Source organism: Notolepis coatsorum (genome assembly GCF_963971535.1).
Source record: "Notolepis coatsorum genome assembly, chromosome: 3".
Lineage (NCBI taxonomy): Eukaryota > Metazoa > Chordata > Actinopteri > Aulopiformes > Paralepididae > Notolepis > Notolepis coatsorum.
The window spans coordinates 28,811,099-28,824,232 of NC_140167.1; the positions used below are offsets into that span (position 1 = coordinate 28,811,099).

A 13,134-nucleotide genomic window follows, 5' to 3' on the forward strand; every position below is an offset into this window, starting at 1 on the left:
ATGCACTGCTCAGACTATTTAGTATACATTTAGAGTACAACCTCATTCAAACGTAAATAAATATATATATATATTTGAATACCACCCTTTTATAGTGTTTTTATGTCACACATAGCGCACTGTGACCAAATCCAAGGGAGCGAGGTCTCTCAACACGGCTTGACAATGAATCCAGGCAGGACCCAGGTAGGACCCAGGCAGGACCCAGGTAGGACCCAGGTAGGACCCAGGCAGGACCCAGGTAGGACCCAGGCAGGACCCAGGTAGGACCCAGGCAGGACCCAGGTAGGACCCAGGCAGGACCCAGGCAGGACCCAGGCAGGACCCGGGCAGGACCCAGGCAGGACCCAGGCAGGACCCAGGTAGAACCCAGGCAGGATCCATGTTTGCAGTCCACCCCTCGACTCCCTGGGTCATACTCTCAGATCAGCCCGCAGCGGGAACGGGAACTCGCACGGGGTCGTTCGCCGGGTACAGAGCGCGCCTTCTCTACAACCTAAACATGTAACCAAAGAAATAACAACAACCGGCCCAAGAAAGACCAACATCCACGGTGTGTGAAAGTGACACCGCTGTAGCCTTGTTACCTGGAGGGAGAGAAAGAGGGGGAAAAGCTGTTAAAAGCACGCTGTGGTCTGGGAGGCTGTTAATCTCCTCTCCGCAGGCTGGAAAGTGCCCAGCTGTTTTCACTCTGGTCCACCTTGGCATGTCGCATCCTCGCAGAGCGCCTCTCCTAACCACCCACCCCCCCCCCCCCCCCCCCCTCTTCCCCCACGCCTGTAAATTAAAAGCTCACACCTCTTAATGGCGAAGGTGCAACGCACTGACTGGTGGCCTGTAGCAGACGGCTGTTTGCACCTGTGTCTTGTTTGCCTCTGTTCATCTCAAAGGTGAATGGAAGAAGAAGGGATGTTTTCCTGCATTTTTGCGGGATGCCGTTTCCTAATGAAAGCCTTTGATGTGGTGTTGTGTAATTGCTCATCAAGAACGTCTTATCCTTATCTGGGTCTCTTGCTCATCCTTTCACAGAAAAAGCTTTCACCTGCTGAAGAAGAACTCCAAGCTCTTGAGGGAACTGAAGAATTTGGACTCCAGACAATGGTATGGTCCGTCTGTTCTGGATACAACTGGTGAATGGTGCATTTACCATTTACAAAAAGCACTTTACACTTTTTGTTCCTCACATTCACCCATTCACTCACACATTCACACACCGCCAGCGGAGGCAACCATGCAAAGGCGCCAACCTACACATTGGGAGCAATTAAGTGTCTTGCTCAAGAACACTTCGACACGCTGCCCAGGAGGAGCGGGAATCGAACCGGGAACCTTCCGACTAACCCTGAGCCTCTATCGCCCCTTTATGGAAGTTCCTGTGTACCCTGAAGAAAATTAGGACATATTAGGACCAACGAGGCACAGTGATGTCTTAAGATACAGTTGCACTCAAATTAAACTCAACAATGGACCCACCGTCCATAATTAGTCTCCCGCCCACTAATGAACCTGCCTCGACCCCAGTTCACACTTTCAACGTGACACGTCTTAAACCTTCCCGCATTGAGTAGAATTTTGACTAGTAGGATTTGGATATAATTTTAATGATCACACTGACTACTGGTCGTTGAAAACCATAGAGCTCTAGGATCCCAAGATAGAATTCTGAGGAAATATTTGAAAGCGAGAGAGTGAAAAAAACAAACCCTCACACCTCAAAGGGTTAAAAACCACTCAAAGCCGTATTGCCATTGTCCCATCCATCCATCCATCATGCCCCCTTCTTTTCCTCTGTCCTTCCCTTGCCCCTGTTTCTCTTCATCTATACCACCTCGGGCTAATCACAGCTCTTGGAACATTCATTCACACACACACACGCACACACACACACGCACACGCACACACACACACACACACACACACACACACACACACACACACAGACACTGACACACAGGGAGCGATCAATAGGCACTCCACATTGCTAATGATGGGGGCTTATTAAAGAATGCCTGGAGGATTGGGCCTCATTCTCTCAGATGGCCATACCTGGCTGCTTCATAGCAACCTGTGTCCAAGCATGCAAAATGCCCCCAATTTACAACAGCGCCACACACGGCCATGGCAACAGCAATCGCTGGGGTGGAACTTTTTTATATTTTTTCCCCTTTACTTTTATAATTTTCTTACATTACGGTGGGGGAGAAAAGCAGGAGAGAAATAAACACACAAACTAGCGTTTTTATTGTTTGCATTCTTTCCTTCTCTCTCTCTCTCTCTCTCTCTCTCTCTCTCTCTCTCTCTCTCTCTCTCTCTCTCTCTCTCCAGTTAATTTAAAATGACTGGTTAACCGGCTAACCAGATATCTTTGCACATCCCTGACAGATATACACAAACGCATACAGAAATCTCTCTCTCTCTCTCTCTCTCTCTCTCTCTCTCTCACTCACTCACTCACTCACTCACTCACTCACTCACTCACTCACTCACTCACTCACTCACTCACTCACTCACTCACTCACTCACTCTCTCACTCTCTCACTCTCTCACTCTCACTCTCTCATGGTTGACCTCCACATGTAGCGTTTAGAGCCCAGAGCGGTGTTACCGTGAGATGGTGTTGTGTTGCGTCGGTAACATTGGCTCCTTTCGTGTTCCATTATCATCCTGCAGTCGAGAGACACACAAGATTGCCGTGTTCTACATTGGAGAGGGCCAGGAGGACAAGTGTTCCATCCTGTCCAACAGTGCCGGCAGCCAGGCCTACGAGGACTTTGTCTCTGGACTGGGATGGGAGGTATGGACCACACACCAGTGTTGTAGGACTTGAGTCCTGGACTGATTTTCAGGACTCGGAAGGTGCGGACTCGACTTGGACTTGAGCACTGATGACTTGGACTTGGACTCGAGCATTGACTGCATTCGGACTCGGAAGGTGCAGACTCGTTAATTGATAAATACAGTTTTTATTTTATTTATTAAATTCTTTGCAATAGGCCCTAATAATTTGGCATAAGATGTTGATGGCTAGTACATTTGTTTGGCTATTGTGTCACAAAGTAAATAAACTCCCTTTGAAATGGTGACCGCTGTGTCATTTATGTTTAATGTAGACCTTTTTTTATTTTATGTCAACTCTTTGACTGCCAGAGTGGAGTGGACTCAACCTTGATGACTCGGACTAGGGTAATGGGGACTCGACTCTGGCTCTTCTTTGGTGACTCGGACTCTAGACTTAGTGACTCGACTACAACACTGACACACACAGTGACAGCAGCTTGTTAAGTGGTGTGTGTGTCCCTCAGGTGGACCTGGCTACACACTGTGGCTTCATGGGGGGCCTGCAGAGAAACGGCAGCACGGGCCTCACGGCTCCCTACTACGCCACCTCCAATGTGGAGGCCATCTTCCACGTCTCCACGCGCATGCCGTCCAACTCGGACGACTGCCTCACCAAAAAGGTAACCACCACAGTTGCACCCGGAGCGATACCGGTACGACCAATTAGGAGTACAGGGGTCTTTTTGACCTCGGTATGGCGATCTGAGGTACCGTCTCAAGTACTTTAAAGTCTTTAAAAGTCATTTGTGCCTGGTTGTATTGGACTGTTGTAAAATTATTCAAGGAACAAGTGCATCATTTATTTATGTTTTTGTTAGATTTGAAAGGACCTCTCCACCCCCCGTTGTCACAGCTTGCAGTTTGCAATGTTAAAGATGCTGTAAGTGGTATTTCTTTTGTTAGAATATGTGTTAAATACCTCTATGTTCTGACAGCCATCACTGATGTAGTGTTTGGTCAGTAACATGGGTCACCCTGCCCCTCCGCTCTGTAGTAAACAGAAAATAAATGTTCTGGTATCCCTTCCCACTTTATCCAATAAGGAGAGAGAACCCTAGACATTTTTACTTATTTCAAGAAATCTTGCCAAGCCAAATTTGCATACTGCACTGAAAGATTATTTGACTTGTTTCAGGCACATATTTGCTTAAAACTAGTTTTAATTTCTTACTTTTGCAGTGTGGAGTTTGCTCTCCTGATTGAATAAAGTGGGAGCAGGATGTGTATTTTGTGTTTACTGCCGAGCGGATGGACTGGGAGACCCATGTTACTGACCACACACTATATCAGTGATGACTGTCGAAATGTAGAGCTATTATGTGTAGACCACTCATTTTAACAAAGGAGAATACAACTTACAGCATCTTTAATATCATTAGGGTGTCAGTGTCTTATGTTTAAAATCGTATTTCTAAATGGCATGTGATGCGTCATGTGATAGAGAAGCTACCAGTTGACTGAGAGGAATATGAGGCTTTTGTCTATTTTCCTTTTCCATGTTTCCCTCCTTTAAGTTACCTTTTGTCTAAACTGGTTTTCATTGAGCGGAAAAATATCAGTTAATCATTGATTGATAAATGTGTGGAAATGAATGCGCACATGTCCGATCGAAGTGGGAGCTGATCACCAATAAAGGTCAGCTGGCGTTTCAGACGGAGCAAAGAGTGTGGCGCAAGGAAGAGGGATGTCACTTTCCCCGGAGACGTAACGCTACTCATGGAACACGGATGAAAAGCTACTCATGGAACACGGATGAAAAGCTACTCATGGAACACGGATGAAAAGCTACTCATGGAACACGGATGAAAAGATACTCATGGAACACGGATGAAAAGATACCCATGGAACACGGATGAAAAGCTACTCATGGAACACAGGAGAAGCTACTCATGGAACACAGATGAGCTTTTGTTTGATTAGAAAACCAGTACCGTAATTTTCTGACTATAAGCCGCGCCTTTTTTCCCCATTTTCCGACCCTGCGGCTTATATAACGGTGCAGCTTATATGTGACTCGACGTGACCAAACTCGAAAATGTAAAAATCTAAATATTGCTTTTTTGACTGCATTGAAATGTTATTTATCTGTTCCCTTATTTGCTAAACGTAATACAACTTGTAAATGAGTTAATTCTTGTTATTTGTCCGACAGTATTGTGTCCCAATGCTAATTACATTATGGTAATTAAACATTAAAACACCTGCCGCTTATAGTCCAGTGCGGCTTATATATGTACACATCATTCAATTTAGCTGCTGCGGCTTATATTCAGGTGCGGCTTATAGTGCGAAAATTACGGTATTTTGTTTGTCACTGGACCAGCCAAAAAAAATAGGGCTAGAGCTTGACTGACCAAACGTCATACCCCTAGAATGACTCTAGTTCGTAACACAATGCAGAGATATGACCATTTTAGAGTCAAAAAGGTTGCGCAGCTAAACCATTAAGTCAAGTAGAGCAAAGTGTTTCTCCCTGAGCCTCCCCTGACACCTTCCTCCTGAGACCTTTGTCTCTTCACCCCAGTCTTCCTCATTGCAACCCAGTCCTCCTCTGACCCCCAGTAGACAGTAGACCCAGCCTGGCTCATGCTTCTCGTGGTCTGACCATGTAACTGCGCAGCGCCAACAGTTTGTAACCGCGTGGATGGAGGCCGCTGCACAGACCCACACATGTATTGTGTATATTGGCACGCCGAGCGTCAGAGCACTATCAGATTTTCTGTTCGTTTATTCAGAGCATCAGTTCTGAGCTCAATCCAGCCACTCTGGTCAAGCAGAAGGTGCAGTGGAGCGTTCTAATGTTTACAGTGGCAGTTAATGGTTATGTAGCTGAACCTGCTACAGTAGCATAAATGAAGGATGGGTCCTCCTCACGTCATAATACCAGCATTGAAATGCCTCAACCAAATGAAAGAACACACTTCAGAAGTAAGGTTGCCAGTGGAGTTTCCCTTGAAAATATTGTTTCGTTTAGTGTAAATCAATATTGTGAACAAAATCAGTTTTCTTTATTCCTTCTCTCTTCCTTTTATTTCGATCCAGACTTTCTGTCATAACTGTAGAAGGCTGCTTAATGATGATTGACAGGGCTAATAATACCTAATGTTATGGGAATATCACATATTCAAATGAACATTTACAAACTTCTGATTATTAATTGCACAATCGAAGACTATAAACTGTAATCCCATTTGTCTGATGCCCTGCTGTGGCTAAACTACCTACAGCCCTGATCACGTATCAAAATTGTCATAAGATGGACTGGTATCCGCTCCGTTCTTCTTGCAGAGCATAATTAGCGGCTTAAACTTATTGAAAGGAAGTTCTTCTTTGGCGATGCAATAGGCCACATTCATTTTCATCTTCACTTCTCCTTTAGTTTGATTTAATACTTGAAAATACAGCTTATTTTTGGTTGTAGGCTAATTAGCTCTCGACTCGCTGAGGAAAATGGGATTGTTCGCTAGGAATTGTGGGATTTGGTGTTGGATGTATGGACTCTACGCAGACGGGGACATGGTTTTGAATCGCACGATAGACTACAACTACTACTACTACAAGTAGAATAGCGTGGCCCATCGATTCACTTCACACACAATTTTTCCATATGTCGCACTGTACAGCCCTGAAGTGGGAGAATTAATTTGGTTAAAGAGATGCCTAAAAGGGTGAGGGGAAGGAAGGAAGGAGGCACAAGAGAAGGAGAGGGACCAGGAGACGTCTTGCGTCCACTTGCGAGGAGCCCAGGGAAGTGAGCGGAGGGGAGAGGGTACGATGTGAGAAGGGAGAGCGAGGAGCCCAGAGGGGTGAGAGAGTAGGATGTGAGGAGGGAGAGCGAGGAGCCCAGAGAGGTGAGAGGGTAGGATGTGAGGAGGGAGAGCGAGGAGCCCAGAGGGGTGAGAGAGTAGGATGTGAGGAGGGAGAGCGAGGAGCCCAGAGAGGTGAGAGGGTAGGATGTGAGGAGGGAGAGAGAGGATCCCAGAGAGGGGAGCGGAGGTGAGAGGTTAGGATGTGAGGAGGGAGAGCGAGGAGCCCAGAGAGGTGAGAGGGTAGGATGTGAGGAGGGAGAGCGAGGAGCCCAGAGAGGTGAGAGGGTAGGATGTGAGGAGGGAGAGCGAGGAGCCCAGAGAGGTGAGAGGGTAGGATGTGAGGAGGGAGAGCGAGGAGCCCAGAGAGGTGAGAGGGTACGATGTGAGGAGGGAGAGCGAGGAGCCCAGAGAGGGGAGCGGAGGTGAGAGAGTAGGATGTGAGGAGGGAGAGCGAGGAGCCCAGAGAGGTGAGAGGGTAGGATGTGAGGAGGGAGAGCGAGGAGCCCAGAGAGGTGAGAGGGTAGGATGTGAGGAGGGAGAGCGAGGATCCCAGAGAGGGGAGCGGAGGTGAGAGGGTAGGATGTGAGGAGGGAGAGCGAGGAACCCAGAGAGGGGAGCGGAGGTGAGAGGGTAGGATGTGAGGAGGGAGAGCGAGGAGCCCAGAGAGGGGAGCGGGGGTGAGAGGGTACGATGTGAGGAGGGAGAGCGAGGAGCCCAGAGAGGGGAGCGGAGGTGAGAGGGTACGATGTGAGGAGGGAGAGCGAGGAGCCCAGAGAGGGGAGCGGAGGTGAGAGGGTACGATGTGAGGAGGGAGAGCGAGGAGCCCAGAGAGGGGAGCGGAGGTGAGAGGGTATGATGTGAGGAGGGAGAGCGAGGAGCCCAGAGAGGTGAGAGGGTAGGATGTGAGGAGGAAGAGCGAGCTATATTGGATAGGATGGAGACATTAGCGGCATCTGCATCGAGGCACATCAGACAGCTGAGACAAGAGACTAGGGACATCAGACAGCTGAGACAAGAGACTAGGGACATCAGACAGCTGAGACTAGGGACATCAGACAGCTGAGACAAGAGACGAGGGACTTCAGAGAGGAAATCGGGTGGAGGATGGAAAATATGACCGGCGACATAGGTCTGGGAAAGTAAAGGAAGCGAAAGAAAGGATTGAAGGAGGTGAGGCGAGGGAACAAAATGGCGACGAGAGGACATTGGAGATATTGAATATGATGGAAAGACAAAAACAAATTGAGGTCTAGACAAGAGATTGTGAGGATTTTTTGAGCGAGAGAAGATGAGGAAAACAGATGGAGGCTCGATGATTGATTTTGTGGAGAAACCTTTGATAGAGGGCCTGGGGATTCTAACCGAGACACAACAACTAAACATACAACGAGCACACCGCGTGATTGGAAGGAAACCCCCGGTGAACAAGAAGGGAAAAAACTAAGTCTAGTCCATGACTACGCTCAGGACATCGTCAGACAGAGAAGGGAGTATATGCCGAGGCAAAAAGGGTGTTGATGTAACATCAGCCGGGGGACGCGAGTGAACCCTAGTGTCCCTCCAGCACGCATGTAACTCCTTCACATACTCCTCTGAGGAAGGAACAGTAAAGGTGGTGAGGGCCGGACTGCATCTGGAGAAAGCTCTCACAGGAGCTGGTGTTAACTGCGGTATATCCAGCCATAGGCAGGCCAAGCGAAGGCCAAACGAATGATGGCCCCCATGAAACTATCCTCTGTGCCCTCCAAGGAGCTAGGAGCCGAGGAACGAGAGCCCAGCTCCAAGGCATGGCAGGCCCCTTCTCCCTCGTAGTTACTAAAGTGAGTGGCTGAAGCCCCCACTGAAACAATGTACTCCTCTGGAACGGACACTGACATTAGTCACATCGACATTCACTGCGTCATCACTGCAATGGTGGGATAGGAGGAGAGGCCATTATCATCCAGCAGGAGCTCCACCTCAGCCAGTCTAGAAGCCCTCAATGCCTGGGCATATAGCTGACATTCATGCATGGGTCCTCCGAGAGGCCCTCCCTCAGGTGCTCTAGACAGAGACGAGAGGGGCAAAGATCATGGCGATCGTCGGGCTGAAGAGGCGCCATACAGGCTGTACAGCTGTGAGTGTTATTGACATTGCTCATATGCTGGGAGCAAGGACACTGCCTTCACCAACAAAGGATGTTGTCGATATACACAGAGTTGGCTTGGGGCGAAAGCACTGCTGCTAACTAAAAGGGTGATATATCCTGTATCCTGTGAGAGCAGGACAGGAAATAACATTTATGTATACAGGGAGGGAAGCGAAAGCACCGCCTTACCTCACAACAATGTACTGTATGCTGGGGGCGGGAGCGAGAGTAATGTATAAGTATAAGTCTTTATTTGTCATCAGATTAACACACACACACATGCAATGGGCGACCCACAGGAACACACACATGCACTGAGTCGCTGACGAAATGTTCTCTGCACCTCCCACCCCGTCGCCCTTCCCCCCAAGGGCAGCCGGGAGCAGACGAGGGCTGCGGCGAGCACTGCACCCGGGGACCAATCCAAGTGCTCCTGTCCGTCTTCGTCAGAGACGTGACGGTGTTAGCGATCTGTTGTGCATGTTTTTCCATTGGGTTTATCTTATCAGGAGGGGAAACCCTTGCGAGCACGGGAAGAACATGCTAACTCCACACAGAAAGGCCCGGGAGATACCCCACCTGGGTAACTGGCAACCTGGTCACCAAGCGGGAATCAAACCCACAACCTTCTAGCTGTGAGACGACAGTGTTAACCACTACACCACCGTGCAGCCTTCACCAACAAAGGTTGTTGTCAATATTCATTAGCTGTGAGCAAAAGCTCTACTGCCTACTGTGACAACAAAGTAGGAATCCACGTATCGTATGCTGCGAAGCGAGAGCACTACTTCATCAACAGCAGTTACTGTCAATATTCACCAAATTTAGCTGTGAGTGTGGGCGGCTGGGTAGCGCAGTGGACTAAGCACTCGCCTACCACTGCAGAGACTCTGGGATCTAATCCAGCTGTCAGCGGTACCTCCGGCTTGGTTAGTCGTCCCTACTAACACAATTGGCAGTGTTAGCGGGTGGGAAGCCAGTGGGGTATGTATCCTGGTCGTTGTAAACTGCGACTCCTACTGGTCGGTCGGGGCGCCTGTTCTGTCTCCGTCTGTCCAGAGCGGTGTGGTGTTGCTCTTCTACACCCTCCCCAGGCCGACAGTGGGGCAATGCGAGCAACCACCAGGAAGAGAATTTGCATAATTCCTTTAAGGCTTTTAACCAAGAACTGGAGAGCCTGGACTGGACAGATGAGCTCAGTGGTACACAGGTTGAAGAAACATGGCTTGGTTTCAAAACCAAATTCTCAACAATACTAAACAACTAAGAACCACCAAGGTAAAAAATCGCGCTGAGCCGTGGATGCACTCAGAAACACTGACCGCTATGAAAACCAGAGACAAAAAATGCTCTGAGTTTCATAAAAGTCAGTCAAAGCTTACCAAAAGCTCTAACAGTGATCTCCAAGCCCAAGTGGTTGAACTCAAACTACAAAGAAACAGACTAAGAAACGATGTAAACACCATGATCTGGAAAAAAGAATTTCATCAATGACAAACTGAGGAAAACAAAAATAAACCCTGTGAACTTTGGAAATTACTCAATAATCAACTAGGCTGCAGTAAAAAAAAAACGTAAAACCAGATTTTCAAACATAAACATAAAGACTGAAAACACGCTCATCACAGACAAGCTGGATGTGGCCAATTACTTAAAAATGTTCTTCACAAACAACACTGGTAAATTAACTACCCTCCCACTCAGGGCATTTTGGGGTAGAACACATCCTAGCCTACTACAATAACCTAGGGGTCCGCAAAGACGACTTCAAACTCGAAATGGTAACAACAGCTGAGGTACACAAAAAACCTCCAACCTAACAAGACCACTGGCCATGACAATATCCCCTCCAAATTCCTCAGAGACTCTACAGCCGCCATCACCCCAGTCATCACACACACATAATAAACTCTCCATAAAACAGGGACATGTACCCTAAGACTTCTAAATTGCGAGAGTGACCCCTCTGCACAAAAAGGGCAGGAAATTGGACCCAGGCAACTACCGCCCTGTTTCTATTCTTACCTCCATCTCGAAAGTCATGAAAAAAATATTATACAAACAGGTCGAAAAGTACCTCGCGGGAAAAATTCTAATTTACGAATTCCAATCTGGCTTCAGAACATCCCACTCCACTGACACATGCCTTCTATATTTGAACGACCACATCAAACAAGAGGTTGACACAGGCAAATACTGTGGCATGGTCATGCTGGACCTCCAAAAGGCCTTCGACACTCTCAATCACTCCATTCTGATTGACAAGCTAAAAGCAATTGGTTTTGATAAGTACATCAGTGAGCTGGATGCAATCCTACCTGGAGGGGAGAGAACACATGTTGTAATATTTTTTTTAATTTTTTTTAATTTTTTTTAATTTTTTTTTTCATGTCAACGTTCACACGCACAATATACGCTTACCTAGGATTTGACTTGATTCAACAACAAAGCAGTCGGGGCAAGCCGAAAATGGTCGAAAGTGTGGTTATTTGAAGTTTGGATTTCTTTTTTCACAACTGAGGTAGGTAGATTACATTTTTAGAGACTAAAGTACAGAAAAAAGGTATCGATTCACAGGTACCGGTACCGTATCGGTTCAAATGTGAACGGTACCCATCCCTACTGAACACACAACTGCAGGGCAAGGGCATTTTTGCTCATGAAATGCATAGCCATGTGAAAGCCTTCATGACAAAGTTGCAATTAATTTCAAGGCAACTAGGCAGCAACAATCTCAAACACATGAAAACCCTGAAAGAAGTCAAACCATCAGCTGATCACCGGCACAGGTACTCATCCATGTTGGGAGCACTGCATGATGAATTTTCAAGGCGTTTTCAAGATTTCAAAAAGGTTGAGGATGAAATGCAGCTGGTTTCCTCTCCCTTTACCTGCAGTGTTGATAGTGCACCCACTGATGTTCAGCTTGAACTCATTGACCTGCAGTCTGATTCACTACTGAAAGAGCACTTTAAGTCAGCATCACTGCTAGAGTTCTACTCTGCTCTCAAGGAGGAGAACTTTCCAAACATGAGGAGACATGCTGAGAAGATGTTGGTTCTCTTTGGATCCACCTATATGTGAACAGACATTCTCAGTCATGACGTTTACCAAGTCCAGGTACAGATCCTCTCTCACTGATGAACATCTGGCAGCTGTGCTTCGCATCTCCACCTCAGACATGCAACCTGACTTTGATGGACTTGTTAAAGCTCGACAGAGACTGGATTTATCACACTGAATGAAAAAGAAAAAAAAAAGCTGAAGAACACTAAAATGTGGAAATATAACAAGTGAAATGGGACACTTGATGTTTGTTTTTCTTTTTTTTGCACAGTTCTGAAAACATTAAATGTTTAATATAGGCATGTAAAGTAAAAAAGGCTACTGGGACACTTTTCTTTACACAGTTCAGTGACATGTCTTGTTTATTTTGGCTATAAGATGATGTGATGTCTTTAGAAAGCTAAGAAAATCCTTGTTTCAATAGTATATGAAACTCAAAATAATAACTTTATTTGTATAGCACTTTTTCATACATGCCCTTTGTTATTAATGTTTCACATTTTGTTTATCATTTTGGAAATAAATTCTATTTGAATAAATAATATTTTTGAAAGCTAACCTCACCTTTTAATTGCCAAATAATAACATACACTCTTACCAGGGGTCAAAACAATGCCATTTACTGCTTTTTATATAGAAATAAAATGTATATTATGCATAATTGAGTTTGGAATTTTGGCCCGGCCCTCCAACATATTTTCAGTTGCTCATTCGGCCCCCCGGGAAAAATAATTGCCCACCCCTGCTCTAACAGGGTACTATGACTATGCTTGCACCTCATGATACCAAAGCACCTCAAAGGCGCTAAAAACAAGATTACAAACATCACAAAACAAACTGGTCAGACTACTGCTTAACCTCACTCCTAAACCCACCTCACCCCTGCCCACTTTGACAACCTAGGATGGCTTAGAGTAGACGAAAGAGTACAGCAACTTGCAATGGGCCTGGTCTACAAGATACACTACACCACTAAGGTACCCATGTACATGTCAAAATACTTCCCAAAGGTCAGTGAATACCACGACCACAACACCAGAGGGAGCTCCACAAATCATGTTAAACCCAGATTCGGCTCAAACAAGGGACTAAACACGTTTCTCAATTATGCCACATCAATGTGGAACGCCCTACCCACAGCTATAAAGGAATGTGAATCACTACCCACCTTCAAAACCGCTCTCAAAGAGCACCTACGGGAGGCTGCAATTCGAAAATGGCCCCTGTAAATGTTCAAACCCAACCCCCTCCAATGTACAGTTTCTTCCCCCTCAAATGTATATACTCTCTTTT

At 46.6% G+C, this 13,134-nt stretch overlaps 1 protein-coding gene across 4 annotated transcripts in view; it reads left to right on the forward strand.

Moving 5' to 3' along the window:
• Positions 1 to 13,134, forward strand: part of ralgapa2 (Ral GTPase activating protein catalytic subunit alpha 2) — a 249,713-nt gene that overhangs the window by 171,747 nt on the left and 64,832 nt on the right. For 3 of the 4 annotated variants that reach the window (XM_084310739.1, XM_084310741.1, XM_084310740.1), the window contains 3 exons: positions 1,030 to 1,101; positions 2,671 to 2,794; positions 3,303 to 3,458. In XM_084310739.1, the coding sequence (XP_084166865.1) occupies positions 1,030 to 1,101; positions 2,671 to 2,794; positions 3,303 to 3,458 (352 nt within the window). Of the gene's footprint in view, positions 1 to 115; positions 194 to 1,029; positions 1,102 to 2,670; positions 2,795 to 3,302; positions 3,459 to 13,134 lie in introns of those variants that run through there. The other variant, XM_084310742.1, reaches the window with a different exon arrangement.